This window comes from Lagenorhynchus albirostris, chromosome X (assembly GCF_949774975.1).
Source record: "Lagenorhynchus albirostris chromosome X, mLagAlb1.1, whole genome shotgun sequence".
NCBI classification, from domain to species: Eukaryota; Metazoa; Chordata; class Mammalia; order Artiodactyla; family Delphinidae; genus Lagenorhynchus; species Lagenorhynchus albirostris.
Genome location: NC_083116.1, coordinates 42,935,956 through 42,959,201, shown reverse-complemented (window position 1 = coordinate 42,959,201; position 23,246 = coordinate 42,935,956). Strand labels below are relative to the sequence as shown.

At 40.6% G+C, this 23,246-nt stretch overlaps 1 protein-coding gene across 6 annotated transcripts in view; it reads left to right on the top strand.

Moving 5' to 3' along the window:
* Nucleotides 1-209: 209 nt before the first annotated feature.
* LOC132512982 (G protein-coupled receptor associated sorting protein 3-like) overlaps nt 210-23,246 on the top strand; it is a 145,454-nt gene continuing 122,417 nt past the window's right edge. For 3 of the 6 annotated variants that reach the window (XR_009538408.1, XM_060137126.1, XM_060137127.1), the window contains exon 1: nt 2,700-4,524. Coding sequence is in view for 2 of the 6 variants with exons in the window: in XM_060137126.1 (XP_059993109.1) it covers nt 3,094-4,524 (1,431 nt within the window). In the remaining 4 variants the exon portion in view is untranslated. The other 3 variants (XR_009538410.1, XR_009538409.1, XR_009538411.1) reach the window with 3 other exon arrangements.

Below are 23,246 nucleotides of genomic sequence, written 5' to 3'. Positions count from 1 at the left end.
GTATACATTTCAGTTCAGGGGAAAAGATTGTAGGTTTGGGGTGGAGGAGCTCCCTAACAGAGGGGAACTAATACCGAGACCCTTTGGTTTAGTCGGCTTCTCTCCGTCCAGCGCTGCTTTCTAAAAATCCAGACCCCGCCCCTGCCCACTCCAGTACCGAAACAGCCAGGGTAGGCGGGACGGAGCTCGCTGACAGAGAAAGCGGCACTATGCAAGGCCTGGTATCACTCCGCTTCCGTGAGGCCGGATCGCCTTCAACTCCGCTAGAGCTGCTCGGTTTTGGTTCTGGGGACGTGGAGAGACAAAGTCTGAGGAGGAAAAGGTAGCTGTTAAGAGTCACTAGGAGCGGGTCCCTGAGGCGTCCTGGGGGCGGTAAGGAGAAGGAAATGCCAGAAAGTTACAGTCGTTTGCCAGTTACGGCCCTTTATCTGATAAAGCAGGTATCTCGTCATGAATCTGCCATGCCGGGCCAAACCCCAAACATAGTCGCCGCCATTGTCTCGTGTCTTTGTATCCGTCTGACTGTCCGTCCCTCTTTCTTAGGGTTCGGCACCCCTCGAGGCAAGGAAATGAGAAAACTGCCTCTCATCCAAGCAGAGCAGGTCAGTGAGAAGGCGGGCATTGCTTGGGAGTGTGGATATGGGTGTCAGAGATGAACGTGGGAGATGTGACTTGGTCATGGGGCGCGGGTGGTGAGAGGGAGAGAGGGACAGGGTTCATTTGAGCGGCACGCAATGATAAATTAAAAATGATCTGCCTCTTGCTAGCTTTATTTCCCGACACTGCCCTCCCCCCACCCACCATGTTTGGGGAGGGAAAGGAGTGTAGTAGCGGCTTCTAGCGGAGAAATGGTGGATTACATTAATAGGAGGAGGGGCTGCTGCTGTCTGAGAGCAGTGGTCTGGGGAGCCCTGGGAGGGAAAGAGTGTAAAAGGAGGTTGTAAGTGTTTGATAATCAAGGCCCTGGATTAGAAAAGGGTCTCCTGTCCTGGTTACTAGGCTAACTATTAATAACCAAGTCTCTCCCACTGTCTTTTCATTGGGTCGTTGAGTATGTATCATGCGTTTATATGTGTAGGTCTGTTTCTGCATTTGCGGTACTCTATGTTTCTGTAAAGACCGGTAGGGGGCAGTGAACCTCAAAGGGTATAAGAAAAAGAAAATTGGCTTAATTTCTGTAGAGAGGTCAGTGCTTGGATGTGGTAGATGGCTAAGACTAGAGCAGGTAGGAATCTAGGGGAAATTCCAGATCTCCTTTCTGCCAGCTTTCCAAACAGCCCTCCCTTATTCCCATTGTGTTGAAGAAAATGATAGGCTTTGGGGAGAAAAAGGAAACACAAGAACTTAGATGAAATTTGGAAATCATACTTTTCTTTGATTTCGAAGCCAATTTCCATGGTTTGAGCATTCCATCCCTACTAACACCACCACTATCTTGCAGCGATTTTCGAGTTGTCTCTGCAGGGGAATTGTCAGACTTTGAGAATGGAGCAGAGGAGCTTGGAGATTTGGGGGAGGGGAGGAAGAAAGAGAAATTTTTGGCAATCAGGTACTTGTATCCAGAAAGGATCAGTGTCCTACGTACTGATCTCTACCAAGGGCTCGGTCTCCATTGTCTCTGTTTATTTATTTAACTCTGCATTTGTGAATCTTTGCGTGTAGGTCTGTCCTTAGGTGTGTGGAACTCTCAGTTGTTGTGAAGACTTGTAAATGGTAACCCAACTTGAAGCTAGGAAATAATGAAGAAGAGAAATGTGTCCTATATCTGTTTAGATTGGTGTGAGGGTAGAGTGATTGAGATAGAGAATTCTATCTCTTCTGTTTTGCCAGTTTACTAACCCGTTTGGTCCCCTGCTGATTTAGTTGGGAGCCTTCCTAAGCTTTGGGGGTATAGAAGGGTAATACTTGCTTTTATTACTTCCCACTTGGTTTTCCTATTCTTATGCTTCACCCCAGTCCATTTTTGAAACAGGGAAGTGCCAGGGCAGTCACTGAAGTGGAAAATAGTGGGAAACAGAGAGGAGGAGCAGTCCTGAAGCAGGCAATGGGGGAAGGGACCAGAAGGAGGGAAACACTAGACAAACTACATATATAGGGACCAGGGACCAAAGTCAGTCTACCAAGAGATCAGTTTCCAATCCTCCTGTTTGTTTATTTGTCTATAGATCTGCCTTTAGGTCTGCTGTAGGGCTTGTCATCATTGGAAGCAAGGAAAGGAGGAGAAAATTACTCCAGATCAGAGAAGGTTAGTGTATGTGGAGACTTCCTCAGTAGACCTGTAGGATGAAGTAGTGGAGATCTGCTTGGGTGTGGTAGGGGTAGAGAGCCAGTCTAGGGAATCTTCAGTCTCTCACTCCCATTCAGCTTTTCCACTCTCCATACTCTGTTTTGTGTCTGGAAAAAAGATCAGTTGCAACTACAGTAGTTGCAACTACAGTAGGGAGCATGAAATGAAGGGAGAAGGAGTTTGCTAATTATCTACCTTTTACACTTAGCACTGAATTTTCATACTTTCCTGTCTCTCTGTGCTAATCAACATGAGCAAAAAGTTGGAAAAGACTCAAAGCCCCATTTCCTTCCTCCACCCCTAGGTCCAACTTCAGTGGCAGATCTGGTGGCCTTGGAGTGGCTGAAGACCACCACCCTCCACAGGGCTGCGCTCAGGCACACAGCCATCCTTCCTTTCCCTGAGTGAGCTTCCTCTGCACGTTGTTTATATCACTGGCAGAGCCTATAGTTGGAAAGGGGGCTGAGTGACAACTGGACTTTGTATGAAAACACCAACTTGGGAGAGACCTTCAGTCAAGGCTGAGACGGGGGTGGGGATACATAACTTGGCCTTGCCTTTAACTTGGATCATGACTGGCTTCGAGGCTAAGGCAAGGGCAGAGGAGGGGCTGGGGCTGGCCTGAAAGCTGGAATCTGTGGCCCTGCCAACACTAGAGCCAAGGCTAAGATCCATGCCAAGGCAGTGGCTGAGACAGAATCGGAAACAGGACCAGTGACCCAGGCCAAGCCTGGGGATGGAGCAATGGCCAGGATACAGGCAGTGACCTACACTGAGGCCGTGCCTTGACAAGGGAAGTGAGCAAGATGGAAGCTAAAACTAAGACTAGAGTTGTGGCTGAGACTAAGGCAGACCCCCCTACAGAACCTGGTATAGTGTCCCAAACCAAGTCAAAGGCCATGCCTATGTCTAGGGTCAGTGCTGTGACCAAGTATGAAGTCAAGGCTGGTGCTGGAAGTGAAGTCAATATCAGGTCCTTTGCTAAGGCTGATGGTAAAGACAATATTGGGTCCAGGTCCCAGAGAAGGAGAGAGGCCAGCATCAAGTTGAGGGTGGGGGACAGAGCTGGTATTGTAATTGAGTCCAGTGATGAGGCTGAAGAAAATGTCTGCTCTTGGTTTTGGACTGGAGAAGAGCCTAGTGTAGGATCCTGGTTCTGGCCTGAAGAAGAGACCCCTTTTCAAGTGTATAAGCCTCCACGTAAGATCCAGGAAAAGCCCAAGCCCAAGCCCAAACCCGAACTTACTATAAAGCAAAAAGCGGCAGCATGGTCAAGGGCCAGGTTTTGTGTCCTAGTCCCAGTAGAGGGAGGGGAGCGATCCTTGCCTCCAGAAGGGAACTGGACTCTGGTTGAGACCTTGATTGAAACTCCTCTGGGGATTCGGCCTCTGACCAAGATCCCACCCTATAATGGGCCTTACTTCCAGACCTTAGCTGAGCTCAAAAAACAGGTTAAGTATAGGGAAAAGTATGGGCCCAATCCAAAAGCCTGCCGCTGCAAATCACATGTTTTTAGTTTAGAGCCTAAAGAGTTTGATAAACTCGTTGCCCTACTTAAGTTAACTAGGGATCCTTTCATTCATGAAATAGCTACAATGATAATGGGTATCAGTCCTGCTTATCCATTTACCCAAGATATAATTCATGATGTAGGTATTACTGTTATGATTGAAAACTTGGTCAATAATCCCAATGTTAAAGAACACCCTAGAACTTTAAATATGGTGGATGACAACTCTGAGTCTTCTGGAGAACCAAAAACAGGAGAGTCATATGTAAACCAAGTTTGTAAGGACATAATCTCTTTTCCTTTGAACTCCCCTGAGCAACTGGCTGGACTAAAATTATTAGTGCAGCTGAGTGTAAAATTTGAGGACCACCATATGATTGTCAATTACATTCCAGATATCCTCACCTTGTTAAACAAGGGAAGTGGCAAAACCAAGTTTTATGTTTTAAAAGTGTTTTCGCGCTTGTCTAAAAATCAAGCCAATACAAGAGAACTGATCAGTGCCAAAGTACTGTCATCACTGGTTGCGCCGTTTAACAAAAATGAGTCAAAGGCCAATATTCTTAATACCATTGAAATATTTGAGAATATAAATTTCCAATTCAAAAAGAAGGTGAAGCTATTTACCAAGGAAGAGTTCACTAAATCTGAACTTATTTCCATATTCCAGGAAGCAAAACAGTTTGGTCAGAAACTACAAGACTTAGCAGAGCACAGTGATCCTGAGGTGAGAGATAAAGTTATACGATTAATACTCAAACTCTGAATAGCCGTATATTCTCACAAAGCCTTGAATAACTTTTTGGTGTTGTAATATGAAATGAATGCATATTATAAGTTCAATATTTATGCCATCTGTGCTGATTGAAGGAGGCAGTTTTATGGATACCAAATGATCTTGAGAGCTTGAATGTTTGTTGATTTTTACTGTGCTATATAAATTAAGATATTTTTAGTATTTCTGCAATATGACCTAATAATGAACTTATTCATCCTGAGTAAACTATACTTCTGTGCTTTATATTGACATAAGTGTATTCATTTAATACTTCATTTACATGTAAATAAAGTTGCATGCTAAAACTGGTGAAAACATTGTCCTAGTTCTTCAGTTGAAGTCTAGTCAGAGGGATAAAGCACAAGTAACAGAATAATAAAGAGCACTGTCTGCGTCTGTAGTGGGGTACAAACAAAACAAGTTTACATTGAAAGATCATTTAGTTTCAGCATGTTCAAAGAGTAAAATCACTCTGTACACAAGAAGACAGGACTGTGCTACTGGCTGACATCTGGGCAGACCTGGGGAAAGGGGTGAAGACATAGACTTAGGAGTAAAGGAACACAGATGCTTTCATTCCAGTTTGAGTCCCAGAACTTGTGCTCAGCCTTTCACATAAGATGTCTTATCAGGATATCTTGAAGCTTTTTAACCTCCAGGAAAATTCCTGGTTTTCATTCCCATTTAGCAAAGCCATGGAAGTGTGGTTCTAAAAGGACCTAGTCCCACTGTACCCTCAACATCCAGGTGCCCCATCTTGGGGTACCAAGTTTACTGCTTCATCTGAGGCTCCCCCACTCCCCGTATTCCTGGGTCTCAGAGGAGGGCCTTTCTAGGGTCTAACTAAAAAAATTGCTTCATAGAAAATCTCATTTGCCCCATCTTTATGACCGTTTGCTCTCATATTTGCTTTTGTTTGCTGACCAATGCTTTGGACTTGGTGATTTGCACCTACGCTTGATGACAGTGCCCTGTTTGTGCTGATCCCTTTTGATTAGAGCTCAGCTCTATGAGGCAGCCACAGCAGACCAAAGTCCTTTAGGAGTGTGTGGTTAGGAAGAAATTACTTCCCCTAATCCCACTATCCTATTTATTTGTACAGTTTACAGAGCTGAAGCCATGTTGTCTATACTACCTCAGCTCCTCCTGTTTATACCTAACAAAAGCTAAGTTCTGGTTAAGAGTTTGTGGCATAGAATGCCAGAGTTTAGATTGGGATCTGGGGTCACCTCTGCCTCTCCTACCCTCTGTCTCCTTTGCTGTTATCATTCCTCTTTCCTTAACTGCCCAGAATTGGGAAATTGGGTATTGAGAAATACAGTGTACAATTACTGGTCTTTCTATTGAGCTTCCTCTCTCTCCTAACTTTTTATGTGTTTGGGGGAAGGCCTAAACCTACAAATCTCAACAAGATGTCATGTACCCCTAGTTTTAGCAGCTATCTTTAGTTTAATTTCTGTTGAGGTCAAATCTGAATCTATCTTCTGTATATCTAGGAGTTAAAATGAAAGACAACCAGCCACGTTTGTGCATTAAGGGTGAAAAAATGTAGGTAGGCTTTTTGCAACATACAGTTGCAACTTAGATGATTTTTGGCGTTCTTTATAACTTGGTTTTTAATCCACAAAACTCCCATAGTCTGGAATTCTAGCTGTGGGTACTGCTTTCAGAATTGGGGATCTTCACAGTACAATTGGACCAGACCCTTTGGAAATATTCTGTGTCTCAAATGCCCTGTGGAGCACACACTTAATCAGTTGATGGCTGTGAAATTTTCCATTAGTTAAAGAGAAGGGTGAGTTTGGGGTATGTAGGTATTGTATCAAAGCAAGAAGCTGATGGTCTGTCCTTGAGTAGGAATTATGGAACACATAGTCAGTTCCCAAATTGTTCCTGGGGTGTACTCAAAGTCAAAACCCCATTGCTCATCTCTTGTTTCATGTCCTTTTCTGGAAAAATAATTCAGGCAAGCCCATGTAGTATCAGGGCTGATCCAGATGTTACTTGTCTCAATATGTTGCTGGCTGGGGGTAAAAATCAGTGTAGATTTCTCATCTTTCCTGTCATCAAGTAAAGCTGGGAATCTTCCTGCAACACAACTGGACTATTAGCACCTACCGACCCTTTGCTGGGCCCTCAATTTTATTTATTTATCTATCTATCTATCTATCTATTTATTTATTTATTTATTTACCCACCCTCAATTTTAAATGAGGAACTTTCAGGGGAATCCATCTATAAAATATCACCAAATTCCCTAGCAAGTCTTTCAAGGCTCTATATCCTTCAGCATATTTTCATTGTCCCCATTATATCCCACCTGCATTCAAGCCACATGGGACTTCAGGCTCTCTGAAGCACCTTAGGTGAGAAATCCTCATCCAGAACTAATGATTCATCCCTCAGCGAGCCAGTGACCAAGTACAAAAAAGCTTTTAGAGGAGGGGCACACTATCATTCTTAAGTTTTCATAACAGATAATTTCTTCTGAGTCAAAACTAGTCTGGTATGAAAAACAAAAACTTCTGTGGCTGTCACCCCTTGGTGTATAAATCTCAAGAGGATAAGAAACAAGAGGAAATGGCTCAAAGGTTGTGCCTTTTCCATTTGAGCCTCCTGTTAAAGTAATGTCATTTTTCTGGTATACCAAGAACAATGGTAGGAACTTTTATAATTTACATAAATCCATTAATGTCATTATATATATAGTAAAGTTTTGAAATACAATATTAAAATTACCAAAGATAGCCTAGATGAACAACTCTATTAAGTGAAAAGCTTTACAATTAATTCCCTCTCCCTTTCTCTTCATTCTGCAAGAAACCCATGGCTCCACTATACAGAAAAATATATTTTCTTTTTGGGACTGTTGTGGCCACCCCTCAGAGACAGAATACACTATCACCCCAGATTTGGTTCAGATGCCGATACTGATGTCACACACATACACACACCAAGACAGAATGAAAAGTTATTACTCATTAATGAGTGTGTGTATCTTCTTTGTCCATTCATCTATTGATGGACATCTAGGTTGTTTCCACATCTTGGCTATTCTAAATAATGCCGCAATGAGTATAGGGGTGCATATATCTTTTCAAATTAGTGTTTTTGTTTTCTTCAGGTAAATACTCAGAAGTGGAGTTGCTGGATGGTATGCTAGTTCTATTTTTAATTTTTTGAGGAACTTCCATACTGTTTTTTCCATAGTGGCTGCACCAATTTACATTCCCACCAACAGTGCATGAGGGTTCCCTTTTCTCCACATCCTCGCCAACATGTTACTTCTTGTCTTTTTGATAATAGCCTTTCTAACAGGTATGGGGTGATATTGTGGTTTAGACCTGCATTTCCCTGATGATTAGTGATGTTGAGCATCTTTTCATGTGTCTATTGGCCATCTGTCTGTCCTCTTTAGAGAAATGTCTATTCAGGTTCTCTGCCCATCTTTTAATTGGATTGTTCATTTTTCTTTTTTTATATTGAGTTGTGTGATTTCTTTATAATTTGGATATTAACCTCTTATTGGACATATCATTTGCAATTATTTTCTGCCATTCAGTAGGTTGTCTTTTTGTTTTGTTGATGGTTTGCTAAGTGAAATAAATCAGACAGAGAAAGACAAGTACCATATGAGCTCACTTATATGTGGAATCTAAAAAACAAAACAAACAAAACAAAATGGAAACAGTGGGAGTTCCTTGGTGGCCTAGTGGTTAGGATTCTGGGATTTCAGTGCTGTGGCCCAGGTTTAATTCCTGGTCAGGGAACTGAAATCCCGTAAACTGCATGGCCAAAAAAGAAAAAAGAAAAAGAAAACAAAAAGAAACCCTGGAAAAACATGAACAGACTTACAGATACAGGGAGCAAATATGTGGTTGCCAGAGGGGAGGGGAGTGGGGATCATGGGACAGTGGATGAAGAGGATTAAGAGATAACAAACTTTCAGTCATAAAATAAGTCATGGAGATGTAATATACAGCATAAAGAATAGAGTCAATAATACTGTAATAATTTTGTATGGTGACAGATGGTTACTGGACTTGTAGTGATCATTTCATAATGTACTTAATTGTTGGATCACTATGTTGTACACCTGACACTAACATAATATTGTCTCAACTATACTTTAATAAAAATAAATGAATAAATAAAATACACTAGAATAAAAACAAGTAATAACAAACCAAAAATGCAATAATACTGGCATTTAAAAAATTATTTGACTTTATGTTTTAGAGCAGTTTTAGGTTTATAGAAAAATTAAGCAGATAGTACAGAGAGCTCCCCTATACTAGTACTTCTTTTTTTTTTTTAAGGGGACTCAGTATATAGTGTAGACATTGCCCTCCATTCTTTTTTTTAAAATTTAATTTATTTATTTATTTTTGGCTGTGTTGGGTCTTTGTTTCTGTGCAAGGGCTTTCTCTAGTTGCGGCAAGCGGGGGCCACTCTTCATCACGGTGCACGGGCCTCTCGCTATCACGGCCTTTCTTGTTGCGGAACATAGGCTCCAGACGCTCAGGCTCAGTAGTTGTGGCTCACGGTCCTAGTTGCTCTGCGGCATGTGGGATCCTCCCAGACCAGGGCTCGAACCCATGTCCCCTGCATTGGCAGGCAGATTCTCAACCACTGCGCCACCAGGGAAGCCCTATGCTACTACTTCTTCTCCACCACCTCCTTTCCCTACACACAGTTTCCCATATTATTAGCCTCTTGCATTAGTGTGATATATTTGTTACAGTTGATGAATGAATATTGATACATTATTACTAACTAAAGTCCTTAGTGTATATTAGGGTTCACCCTTTGTATTGTACATTTCTATGGTTTTTAAAAACTTATGGTAAAATAACATATAAGGTTTGCCATTTTAACCAATTTTATGTGTATAATTCAGTGACATTAAGTACATTTACACTGTCATTTAACCATCATCAATATCAATCTCCAGAACTTTTTTTATCATCCCAAACTGAAACTCTGTATCCATTAAACAATAACTTCCCACTACCCACTCTGATCAGGCCCTTGTGAGCACTATTCTATTTTCTATCTCTACAAATTTGACAAATCTAGATACAATGTATCTAGAATGTATCTATAATATTTGTTGCTTTGTGTCTGTCTGGCTGTTTCATATAGCATAATATTTTCAAAGTTTATCCTTGTAGCATGTATCAAAATTTTACTTCTTTTTAAGACTGAATAACGTTTCATTGTTTGTATATACCACATTTTGTTTATCTATACATCTGTCAATGGACATTTTGGTTGTTTCCAATTTTTGGCTGTTGTGAATCATGCTGCTAAGAACATTGGTGGTAAAAATACCTGTCTGAGCCCTTGCTTTCAATTATTTTGGGTAAATAACTAGAAGTGGAATTGTTACATCATATGGTAATTCTATGTTTAATCTTTTTGAAGAACTGACATACTGTTTTCCACAGTGGCTGAATCATTTTTCATTCACATCAAAAATGCACATGGGTATCAATTTCTCCACATCCTTGCCAACATTTGTTATTTTCTGTGTTTTGATAATACCCATCTTAATGTGTGTGAGGTGGTATCTCATGGTTTTGCTTTGTATTTCCCTAATGACTAGTGATGTTGTGCATCTTTTCATGTGCTTATTGGCCATTTACATATCTTTTTTGAAAATAATGTCTATCTGAGGCCTTTGCCCTTAAAAATAAATCCTTAAAAATAGGGTTGTTTGGCTTTTTTGTTATTGTTGTTAGGTTTTAGGAGTCCTTTAAATATTCTTGATATTAATCCATTATCATATATTATGATTTGCAAGTATTTTCTCCCATTCTATGGCTTGCCTTTTCACTGTCTTGAAAGGGTCTTTTGATGCACATAAGTTTTTAATTTTGACAAAGTCCAATTTATCTATTTTTATGTTTTGGTGTCCTATCCAAGAAATCATTGCCAAACTCAATGCCATAAAGTTCTTTCCTATATTTTCTTCTAAGAGTTTCAAAATTTTAGCTCTTGAGTTTGTCATTGATCCATTTTGAGTTAATTTTGGTATGTGGTATAAGGTAAAGCTCCAAATCCATTCTTTTGCATGTGGATATCCAGTTTTCCCAATACCATTTCTTGAAAAGAATGTCCATTTACCATTGAATGATCTTGGTACCCTTGTCAAAAATCATTTGGCCACATATGCAAGGGTTTATTTCATGGCTCTTTATTCTGTTTCACTGGTTTATATGTCTATCTTTATGTTGGTACCATACTGTTTAGATTGCTGTAGTTATTGTAGTAAGCTTTCTGTGATGTTGTGATATATAAGTAATATAATTGGTCATTCAGAGGACCAAAATATATTTCTCATATATATTTGGTCTCTATCCATGGTTCCTGGCTCACAGCTCCTGAAACCTTTGAAATTTCCTGAATGATAAGAACAATGGGAGCCATTTTGTCATAATATGTGGTCTCTTGTCCTCAGTTTCTAAAATCCACTTCAGAGCCATTATGGTGAAACAGGTGTTTTATTACTCATAACAAGCCTTTTTCCACCACAACTGGGTTTATGTTAATGAGGTGACTTTTGGAAAGCACCAAAGATGGTGTCCGTCGCCGGAGGAACCAACTCTGTGATTAGAAGTTCGTAATATTCAGTCGAAACCCCTCCTATTACTTCCTGGGAGGGGAGAGAGGCTAGAAGTTGAATCAACCACCAATGGCCAATGATTTAATCAATCATGCCTATGTATTGAAGCCTCCGTAAACACCCAAAATGATGGGGTTTGGAGAGCTTCTGAGTTGGAGAACATGGGGAGATTCTGGGACAGTGGAGCATTGGGAGAGTGCATGGAAGCTCTGTACCCATTCTCCATACCTTGCCCTATGTATCCATCTGGCTGTTTCTGAATTACATCCTTTGGTAATAAACCAGTAATCTGGTAGGTAAAATGTTTCTCTGAATTCTGTAAGCCACTCTAGCAAACAAATTGAAATCAAGGAGGAAGCCATAGGAACCTCTAATTTATAGCCAGGTGGTAGCTGTCTAGCCGTACAGGTAGCAACCTGGATTCGCAGTTGGCATCTGAAGTCCAAGGAGGGAGTCGTGGAAACCTCCAGTCTGTAGTTGGTCGGTCAGAAGCGCAAGTAACAACCTGGGCTTGAGATTGACATTTGAAGTGGAGAGCAGTCTTGTGGGACTGAGCCCCTGACCTGTGGACTCTGATGCTCTCTCTGGGTAGATAGTGTCATAATTAAGTTTAATCCTAGGACACCTTGCTGGCATTTGAGAATTGTTGTTGTTGTAGGAAACTATCTTCCCCCCAACACCCCGACACACACAGATTGGAATTGGGTTCAGAACCACTTTAGTTGGTGTCAGAGAAGTGGGATTTGCTAGAAAGCCCTGGCTCACATAAACATGTAGTTTGGGAAAAGAAAGGATGAAAGGGTGGGGGTTGAGGAACCTTTGATTCATGGTCGTGCATGGTATGGAGCAACAGCTGTGCTACAATCCATTACTAAGGGTAAAAGTTACCAATGGAATTTAGGGATAGATCTGTTGATGAAAAATTGACAGTCAGTCTAAGAAAGAAATAGAAAATTTTATTTGAGACAACCTGAGGATTATAACTAGGAAGGCAGACTTTCAGAAAGCTCTGAGGACTGTTCCACCTGTTAGAGGTCAAAGTACAGTTATATACATTTTTGAGACAAAGGATTATATATCAAGTGATGTATTGACAGTTTACACAATCCGGATCTGCATGTACAAAGTGAGTAGGGGGCCATCATGACCCCTTACAAGATTAAGAAGGAAGGTTATCTCCTAGGGAGGTCTGGTTAGTGCAGATGCACAATACACACTAGAGGAGAGGGAGGAAGCCCAAAGGGGCAGAGAAAAAGTTTATGTTTAAATTTTTCTTGTCTTGCCATAAAATATGAATTTTATTTCATCAACTCCAACTCCTGGGGAGTTGTCTCACTGAATGAATAAGGAAATGCAGACTAATAAGAAAGAGGTAAAATATACAATCCCTTGGTAATTGTTATCTGTTAATAGCTAAACTAAAAGTAAAAGAGTGCTGGATCAGACCCTGATGCTAGACCAAGCTCAGATTTCAGTGAGTCTGAGCTTCAACCACTAGCCTCACAGCTGCCCCCACTCCAAGGTAAAAATTATGCAGGGGCAACAGAAAGTACCTCTAAAACCTCTGGTCACCAAGAAGGTAGTCATTGTAGGGTGAGGGAAAAACCAAGAAACTATTGAAACCAGAGGACATAGTGTGAAAGAGTTGTTTTATTTGGTAGATTGATATCATCAGTTTACTGAGGAACCTTTACTGAAATAAGTTGTGAGTGACTAATTTAGGAGCTGTGTCTTTGGTTTTGAGTGCTGCAGAATGAAAGAGCATGTTTGGGTTGGTACAGGTTGCACAGATGACTATAGAACAATCACAGATGGCTATGTGTGATCCAGACACACAGGAGGTTATTTCTGAAGGAACAACTAGCCTGGTGGATGGTATAAAGACCACTGTAAGGTCTGTTTACCTGAGAAGGGGGCTGTCCATCTTCCTCTATGAATGCCAAGCGGAACACCCCAGATGAAGCAGCTGATATGCTTTGTATGCAAGCCATGTGGGGCTGGCTTTATGATGACCAGGATATTCACCCAATGAATATACTTGTTATCCAGGTCATGGTAGATGCTGTGGTTAAAGGGCTTCTTTTACATGGATACCCCATTGTAACCTTACTGCTGCAAAACCGAGGGATTGTTCAAGAAGCCTTATGGAATTTGCTGTCTCAGCTTCCCCTCATGGTCTTAATAGATGCTAATAAAAATATTAGGTTATTAACAAGAGAATGGAGACAGCAGAGGAGAGAATCAAGAGAATAGTTTTAGCAGGGTAGGAAATTTTAAACAGTTGTTAAGGAATAAGGTGAATAAAGCAAATGTTGATAGGAGTGGAACAAAGAAGAAAGAAAAAGGAGAGTCATGGGACTCATCCCAGCAGGGTGGAAATCTTTAGATGATAACTAAGAAGCAGAGTGAATAAAACAGATCTTGGTGGGCTTAAAACAGAGATTTTAATACAGCAGTACCAAAGGACTTGCTGGCCCCCCAACATTAAAGGGCCCCAAAGAAGTCAGCTCTGTTTACCACAATTTGGAGAAATTTTGAAAGCCAGAAAGCAGAAATTACAATGAGAGATCTGACCAATCACTTAGGGCAAGGGGTAAGACAATTAATATAAGATTGACAAATCTTATATTTATATAAGATTTAAGATATATAAGACTTTATATAAGTCTTATACATAAGACTTTATATGACTTATAGAGTCCTTTGGCTCTACCCCTTCCTAAGGATCCAAAACCTTTTGCACAAGCTTGGGTAAAATAGTCGGGGTGAAGAAAAGTTTCCAGGACTCCTTGATACAGGAATCCTATGAACTGTGGTACCAAAATCCATTGGTGAAACCTTGACTCGGGCTACAGTTCAACTGAGAGAACATAAAAGTGTAACGGTTAATTAAATTATGAAAGTTGGAATGTTACCTGAATGTTTTCTGGGAATGGAAACCATGTCTGGCTGGGGAACACCTCCCTTACCTAGTATTGTAAAACCAAAACCTATTGATGAAGTCCTAGTGGAGGCTACCGTTAGGAATGTAAGGGTTGATGAAATGAAGGTAAAAGTTTGTAGGAGAATTGGCATATTTAAACAGGTTTTATGTGAAGTGGTTGCATCTTTTTTTTTTCTTTTTTTACCTGATTGTATTGTGGGGATGGACATTATAACTGACTGGTGAATGTTTCCCATACCTAGTATTATAAATAGAAGGCATGTAAATCTACCCTTCAAGCAGTTTTAATTGGACATGCTAAATGGGAACCAGTAAGATTGCCCGAGCCAAAACAGCGTGGAGTAGAGGCTGAGGTGCTGGTAGGCTGTGTGATAGCCCTATGTGAGGCATAGAATAGACTGGGGCATATGGCAAGAGCTGTGAGCACCTCAACAACTACTGGCACTTTGGACTAGAGAATTTCCATTTGAGGGGCATTTACTACCTTGCAATCAGTGATTAATTGAAGCTACCCCTAAGACTGTGACTGAAGGACATAAAGTGATCTTGAAACTTGAAATAGCCATAATATCTAGGATTATGGGGATGGCAGTGCCCAGAAGAGTTCCATAATAAAATGGAAATGGTTTATAAAGGAACATGCTGCCTGGGAGATGCAAGGGGGAGATACTCTTGAGAGCAGCGAGCCTCTTTTCACCAAGGACTGACTCTGGAACTGTGTGAGGAGCTACTGGATTCTGTTGTAACTTGGACAGTGCCCTATAAAGAGCCCTTAACTGACCAACAAAGAGCTGCTTGGCTTGTGGATGGCAGTTCCATGGTGAACAGACAATATCTTGGAAATGTTTGGAAAGTCACCACTCTGATAGAAGAAGGTAAAAACAGATTATCCTGGTGTGCTGAATTGCATGCTGTTTTCCTAGCAGTGGTGGAAGAATTGAGCAATGGCAAAAGCCCTTATGTTTGTGTTTTTACCTACACATGGACAGTAGCCCATGGCCTGGCCATATGGTCAGGTAGTTAGGCAATGGAAAACTGGACTGTTAAAGGGATGGCCTTAATAGGGCACAGCCTCATGGAAATCACTGGGAATTTAAGGGGTACATTAAAGTAGGACATGTTGATGCCCATCAGAAGAACCCCCTTCCAAGGTTCAGAAGGTGATTGGAACCACTAAGTGGACATTTTGATATGCTTCCTTGATGTGGCCACCTGGGTCCATGAAATGAGTGGACTTGGGGGAGTTAGTTGCAGCAGTGCAAAGATGGACCGAATCTAGACATATTTCTCTTGCATCCTCTGAGGCAATGCCAGTAAGAACTGTTCCGTATGCCAGCAAAAGAGACAGACTGCAGATGGCTATGTGGCAGATTCCTTGGGGATTTTGGGGAGGCCCTGATTAGAGCTGACAAGTCAGACTAATGCTTGTAGTCCTGGGAGGCTACAAATGAGTCCTGACAGGAATATAGGAACAGACATTGACTCTGCACTGGGCTTTGCCTACCCAGTGGTAGATGCAAATGCTCAAAAGTACTATAACAAAAGATATTGCACAAATTTGGACGGTTGAGAATCATTTCTTTAGACCAAGGAACAAACACACTCTACATCACATGATGTCCAGCAGTGGTCAGAAAAATAACCTCCTTAGAGTCATAGTTTGATAGAGAATTGGAATGGGCAGTTAAAATATTGGCTGTCTAAAATGGTGGGTGGTGGGGAATAAAGGCATGAAGGGCTGGCTTACATGCCTTCACGAGTATGTGCTCACACTCAAGCTGAACATGAGTGGGGCTAAAAGAGTATCCCCACAGGATAGATTTCTGTTTTTCTGGTGGATCAGGGGAAGAGGGGGTGGGGAAAATGTTGGTATTCTGTCTTCTCCGTATCACCTCAACTTTTTCTTTTCCCCACCACTTGATACAATGGTCACAGGACCAGGGCTGCAACTACAAGGGCATGAAACAGGGATGATTCCTAAGCAAGAAACTATTTACTTTTATGTCAGAATTCCTAAGGGCCTGTTGGGGCAGGATATGCCTTCACCCAATCTGGGAAAATTAGGATTAACAGTGAATGCAGCTATATTGCCTGGTGATAAACATAGCTCACCTGTGTAACTTCTGCACCTGTGTTACCTTACCTTATCTGACTAGAAGTGAGCTGAGGGGGTGGGACTTGCTAGACTAGTATTGCTGCCTGCCATCTAGACCAGTACAGTGACTGAACCTAATGTCCTTTCCAAAGATGGAAAAGTTTGGGTGTAAGTGGAGAGAATGAAAAATAGTAGCTGTGGGTTAGAAAATGAATAAATGGGTTATGTAATGAGAGAAATCCAGTATTACATCAACATCTCAAAAGAGGCCCAGAGCAAAAGATGATATTGCCTCTCGGCTAAATTATACTAGATCACTGAAAGGGTGAAGCCATATATTGCTGGGATCACTCCTGCTTTTGGAAACTGACAAGATTGAATAGAAGCCTGCAAACCTGAGTGGCCTTGCCCTGGGAGACATTTTCATAAGATTTCATAATGGACTCAATAGTTATTAGTGATTGAATGAGATTCTAGTAATGTGCCATATCTTTTGACATTTTTTATTGTTTTGCTATAAGGGATCTGTGTTCAAAGACCAAGAGGTGGACTGCAATATTGTGATTTATAAGAAATATATTTTGTCATTAAGATGATCAAAATAGGGCTTCCCTGGTGGCGCAGTTGTTGAGAGTCCGCCTGCCGATGCAGGGGACACAGTTTCATGCCTCGGTCCGGGAGGATCCCACATGCCACGGAGCGGCTGGGCCCGTGAGCCATGGCCGCTGAGCCTGCGCGTCCGGAGCCTGTGCTCCGCAACGGGAGAGGCTGCAACAGTGAGAGGCCCAGGTACCGCAAAAAAAAAAAAAAAAAAGATGATCAAAATATATTTCTCGTATATATTTGGTCTCCATTCACGGTGCCTGGCTCACAGCTCCCAAAACCCTTGGAATTTCCTGAGTGATAAGGCAATTGGAGCATCTTTTGTTATAATATTTGGTCTCTGTCCTCAGTTCCTAAAATCCACTTTAGAGCCATTAAGGTGAAATGGGTGTCTAATCAGACTTTTTGCCCATTTTTTAAAATGGGTATTTGTTTTCCTGTTGTTTAGTTTTAAGAATTCCTTGTATATTTTGGATATCAGTCCTTTATCATATATGTATTTTGCAGAGATTTATTCCCAGTCTCTGGCTCGGTTTTTCATTATCTTAAAAATATATTTTTCAGGGAGCAGAGGTTTTTAATTTTAATAAAGTCCTACTTAAGAGGTTTTTCTTTCATAGATCATGCTTTTGGTGTTTAAGGACTCATTGCCAGAAGTGATGTTAGCAACATGGCCAAATACGACATTCCTCGAACATATGCCCCGTTCAACAATAACAATTTAGCATCCATCTACAAATAAAAGTGCCTTTGTGAAAGCTGTGGGATCCAACACCATATGCCACAGGACCCGGAAGGAGTCTCACCCACTCGTGCCTCAGGTAATACACATACAGATCTCAGTCCTGGCTGCGGAGCCTGCAGTGGCCCATGTGCTGGTCCCAGTCCCTCTCAGCCATGGTCTGGGAGCCCCTGAAGAACACTGTCAATCACCTACGGATGAGACAATCACCCATGGACAAGAAAGCCTTTATGGAATTCTAGGTTTCCAGCAGAGAAGGTCCAGCATGCTGTTGGAGGAAACAAACATATATAATATATATATTTGAGTTTGGATGCGTTGGAGAGGGAAGGAGTAACATTTTGACTTTACCTGCACCACCCCTCCCCCAAGCAATACCCCTCAGTTCCAAGAGACACTTTCTTGGCCAGTGAATTCTCCTGCAGGGATGGGGGGAGGAGTGAAAGTGTGTTAAGGAGTGCGTGGCTTTCCCAGCTGTGTGGGACACGGCCAAGAGGCCCATTTCTCTCTCATCCCTTTCAGAGTACCGAGTCATCAGCTGCATGACTGGGAGTGGGAAGAGGCTGAGAGAGTGACATATAGGACTCTTGGAGGGCACTAATGGGACATAGATCCTACTAACTGCTTCACAGACTCTATCAAGAAGCCAGCCCACAAGCCACTTGGGACATCTCACATGTGGATCCCTACAACTGTCCCACTGGCACCCCCAGAACCCTGATTGCCTCACCCCCACAAACCTCCACCCTGTGGCCCACTCTGTGTTCTCAAAGGCAGCAAGAGCAAGCTCTGTTAGATGGCTTGTGAGCATGCACAGAAGGCTAACCTGAATGTGAGAGCCATGGAGAGGCCACAAATTTGGCCTCTTTAGCTTTAGCTTTGCCCTTGGGAAAGCAAAAGGGAGGCTGTCAACACCCAGTCTGGTGCACTGGAGGATTGAAAGAAGTATACAAATTTATGAATTCTGCCACAAGCAGGAGTAAGAAGTGAGAAGCAGTCATATCCATAAAAGGTCTGTGAAAGCCTTAGAAACCCTAGCAGGACTGAAGGAATGTATTTCTCTCCTTAAGTTAGTAAAGACTGAAGGAGTTGACTACTACTTTAAATGCAAAGAGTGCAATGCAAGACTTCAAGGAACAAGAAAAATCAAGGAAATTTGACACCAACAAAGGAAACATGACATCACCAAAGTAAGGAGGTTGAATCAGTAAACAAAAATCTCATAAAGAAAAGCCCAGGACCATGTAGTTTCTCGGGTGAATTCTACCAAACATTTAAAAAAGAATTAATGCAAGTCCTTCTCAAACTCTTCCCCCAAATGGAAGAGGATGAAACATTCTCAAACTCAAGGCTTGCATTACCCTTATACCAAAGTCAGACAAGGACACCACGAAAAGATGTTTTCAGTTTTTCACTATTGAGAACGATGTTGGCTGTGCTTTTGTCATATATGGCCTTGATTACGTTGAGGTAAGTTCCCTCCACGCCTATTTCTGGAGGGTTTTATAAAAAATGGGTGTGGAATTTTGTCAAAAGCTTTTTCTGCATCTATTATCATATGGATTTTATCCTTCAGTTTGTTAATATGGTGTATCACATAGATTTATTTGCATATATTGAAGAATCCTTGCATTCCTGGGATAAACCCTACTTGATCATGGTGTATGATCCTTTTAATGTGCTGCTGGATTCTGTTTGCTGGTATTTTGTTCAGGATTTTTGCATCTAAGTTCATCAGTGATATTGGTCTATAGTTTTCTTTCTTTTTGACATCTTGTCTGGTTTTGGTATCAGGGTGATGGTGGCCTCATAGAATGAGTTTGGGAGTGTTCCTCCCTCTGCTATATTTTGCAAGAGCTTGAGAAGGATAGATGTTAGCACTTCTCTAAATGTTTGATAGAATTAGCCTGTGAAGCCATCTGGTCCTGGGCTTTTGTTTGTTGGAAGATTTTTAGTCACAGTTTCAGTGCTTGTGATTGGTGTGTTTATATTTTCTATTCCTTCCTGGTTCAGTGTCAGAAGGATGTGCTTTTCTAAGAATGTGTCCATTTCTTCCAGGTTGTCCATTTTATTGGCATATAGTTGCTTGGAGTAATCTCTCATGATCCTTTGTATTTCTGCAGTGTCAGTTGTTACTTCTCCTTTTTCATTTCTAATTCTATTGATTTCAGTCATCTCCCTTTTTTTCCTGATGAGTCTGGCTAATGGTTTATCAATTTTGTTTATCTTTTAAAAGAACCAGCTTTTAGTTTTATTGATCTTTGCTATTGTTTCCTTCACTTCTTTATTTTTTAACATCTTTATTGGAGTATAATTGCTTTACAATGGTGTGTTAGTTTCTGCTTTATAACAAAGTGAATCAGTTATAAATATACATATGTCCCCAAATCTCTTCTCTCTTGTGTCTCCCTCCCTCCCACCCTCCCTATCCCACCCAACTAGGTGGTCACAAAGCACTGAGCTGATCTCCCTGTGCTATGTGGCTGCTTCCCACTAGCTATCTATTTTACGTTTGGTAGTATATGTCCATGCCACTCTCTCACTTTGTCCTAGCTTACCCTTACTCCTCCCCGTATCCTCAAGTCCATTCTCTAGGAGGTCTGTGTCTTTATTCCCGTCTTGCCCCTAGGTTCTTCATGACCATTTTTTTTTTAGATTCCATATATATGTGTTAGCATATGGTATTTGTTTTTCTCTTTCTGACTTACTTTACTCTGTATGACAGACTCTAGGTCCATCCACCTAACTACAAATAACTCAATTTCGTTTCTTTTTATGGCTGAGTAATATTCCATTATATATATCTGCCACATCTTCTTTATCCATTCATCTGTTGATGGACACTTAGGTTGCTTCCATGGCCTGGCTATTGTAAATAGAGCTGCAATAAACATTGTGGTACATGACTCTTTTTGAATTATGGTTTTCTCAGAGTATATGCCCAGTAGTGGGATTGCTGGGTCGTATGGTAGTTCTATTTGTAGTTTTATAAGGAACATACATACTGTTCTCCATAGTGGCTGTATCAATTTACATTCCCAGCAACAGTGCAAGAAGTTTCCCTTTTCTTCACACCGTCTCCAGCGTTTATTGTTTGTGGAGTTTTTGAAGATGGCCATTCCGACTGGTGTGAGATGATATCTCACTGTAGTTTTTATTTGCATTTCTCTGATGATTAATGATGTTGAGCATCCTTTCATGTGTTTGTTGGCAATCTGTATATCTTCTTTGGAGAAATGTCTATATTGGTCTTCTGCCCATTTTGGGATTGGGTTGTTTTTTTTTTTTTTCTGATATTGAGCAGCATGAGCTTCTTGTCAGTTTTGGAGATTAATCCTTTGTCAGTTGCTTCATTTGCAAATATTTTTTCCCATTCTGAGGGTAGTCTTTTCATCTTATTTATGGTTTCCTTTGCTGTGCAAAAGCTCTTAAGTTTCGTTAGGTCCCATTTGTTTATTTTTGTTTTTATTTCCATTTCTCTAGGAGGTGAATCATAAAGAATCTTGCTGTGATTTATGTCATAGAGTGTTCTGCCTATGTTTTCCTTTAAGAGTTTAATAGTGTCTGGCCTTACATTTAGGTCTTTAATCCATTTTGAGTTTATTTTTGTGTATGGTGTTAGTGAGTGTTCTAATTTTATTCTTTTATGTGTAGCTGTCCATTTTCCCAGCACCACTTATTGAAGAGGCTGTCTTTTCTCCACTGTATATTCTTGCCTCCTTTATCAAAAATAAGGTGACCATATGTGCGTGGGTTTATCTCTGGGCTTTCTATCCTGTTCCATTGATCTATATTTCTGTTTTTGTGCCAGTACCATACTGTCTTGATTACTATAGCTTTGTAGTATTTCCCTGATTCCTCCAGCTCCGCTTTTCTTTCTCAAGATTTCTTTGGCTATTCAGGGTCTTTAGTGTTTCCATACAAATTGTGAAATTTTCTGTTCTAGTTCTGTGAAAAATGCCAGTGGTAGTTTGATAGGGCTGCATTGAATCTGTAGATTGCTCTGGGTAGTATAGTCATTTTCACAATGTTCATTCTTCCAATCCAAGAACATGGTATATCTCTCCTGCTGTTTGTATCATCTTTAATTTCTTTCATCCGTGTCTTATAGTTTTCTGCATACAGGTCTTTTGTCTCCTTAGGTAGGTTTATTCCTAGGTATTTTACTCTTTTTGTTGCAATGGTAAATGGGAGTGTCTCCTTAATTTCTCTTTCAGATGTTTCATCATTAGTGTATAGGAATGCAAGAGATTTCTGTGCATTAATTTTGTATCCTGCTACTTTACCAAATTCATTGATTGGCTCTAGTAGTTTTCTAGTAGCATCTTTAGGATTCTCTATATAGTATCATGTCATTTGCAAACAGTGACAGCTATACTTCTCCTTTTCTTGTTTGGATTCCTTTTATTTTTTTTCTTCTCTGATTTCTGTGGCTAAAACTTTCAAACATATATTGAATAATAGTGGTGAGAGTGGGCAAACTTATCTTGTTCCTGATCTTAGTGGAAATGCTTTCAGTTTTTCACCATTGAGGACGATGTTGGCTGTGGATTTGTCATATATGGCCTTTATTATGTTGAGGAAAGTTCCCTCTATACCTACTTTCTGCAGGGTTTTTTTCATAAATGGGTGTTGAATTTTGTCAAAAGCTTCTCTGCATCTATTGAGATGATCATATGGTTTTTCACCTTCAATTTGTTAATATGGTTTATCACATTGATTGATTTGCATATATTGAAGAATCCTTGCATTCCTGGGATAAACCCCACTTGATCATGGTGTATGATCCTTTTAATGTGCTGTTACATTCTGTTAGCTAGTATTTTGTTGAGGATTTTTGTATCTATGTTCATCAGTGATATTAGCCTGTAATTTTCTTTCTTTGTGACGTCTTTGTCTGGTTTTGGTATCAGGGTGATTGTGGCCTCTTAGAATGTGTATGGGAGTGTTCCTCCTTCTCCTATATTTTGGAAGAGTTTGAGAAAGATAGGTGTTAGCTCTTCTCTAAATGTTTGATAGAATTTGCCTGTGAAGCCATCTGGTCCTGGGTTTTTGTTTGTTGGAAGATTTTTAATCACAGTTTCAATATCAGTGCTTGTGATTGGGCTGTTCATATTTTCTATTTCTTCCTGGTTCAGTTTCGGAAGGCTGTGCATTTCTAAGAATTTGTCCATTTCTTCCAGGTTGTCCATTTTATTGGCATAGTGTTTCTTGTAGTAATCTCTCATGATCCTTTATATTTCTTCAGTGTCAGTTGTTACTTCTCCTTTTTCATTTCTAATTCTATTGATTTGAGTCTTCTCCCTTTTTTCCTTGATGAGTCTGGCTAATGGTTTATCAATTTTATCTTCTCAAAGAACCATCTTTTAGTTTTATTGATCTTTGCTATCGTTTCCTTTATTTCTGATGTGATTTTTATGATTTCTTTCCTTCTGCTAACTTTGGGGCTTTTTTGTTCTTTTTTCTCTAATGTCTTTTGGTGTAAGGTTTGGTTGTTTTCTTGAGATGTTTCTTGTTTCTTAAAGTAGGATTGTATTGCTATAAACTTCCCTCTTAGAACTACTTATGCAGCATCCCATAGGTTTTGAGTCGTCATGTATTCATTGTCATTTGTTTCTAGGTATATATTGATCTCCTCTTTAATTTCTTCAGTGATCTC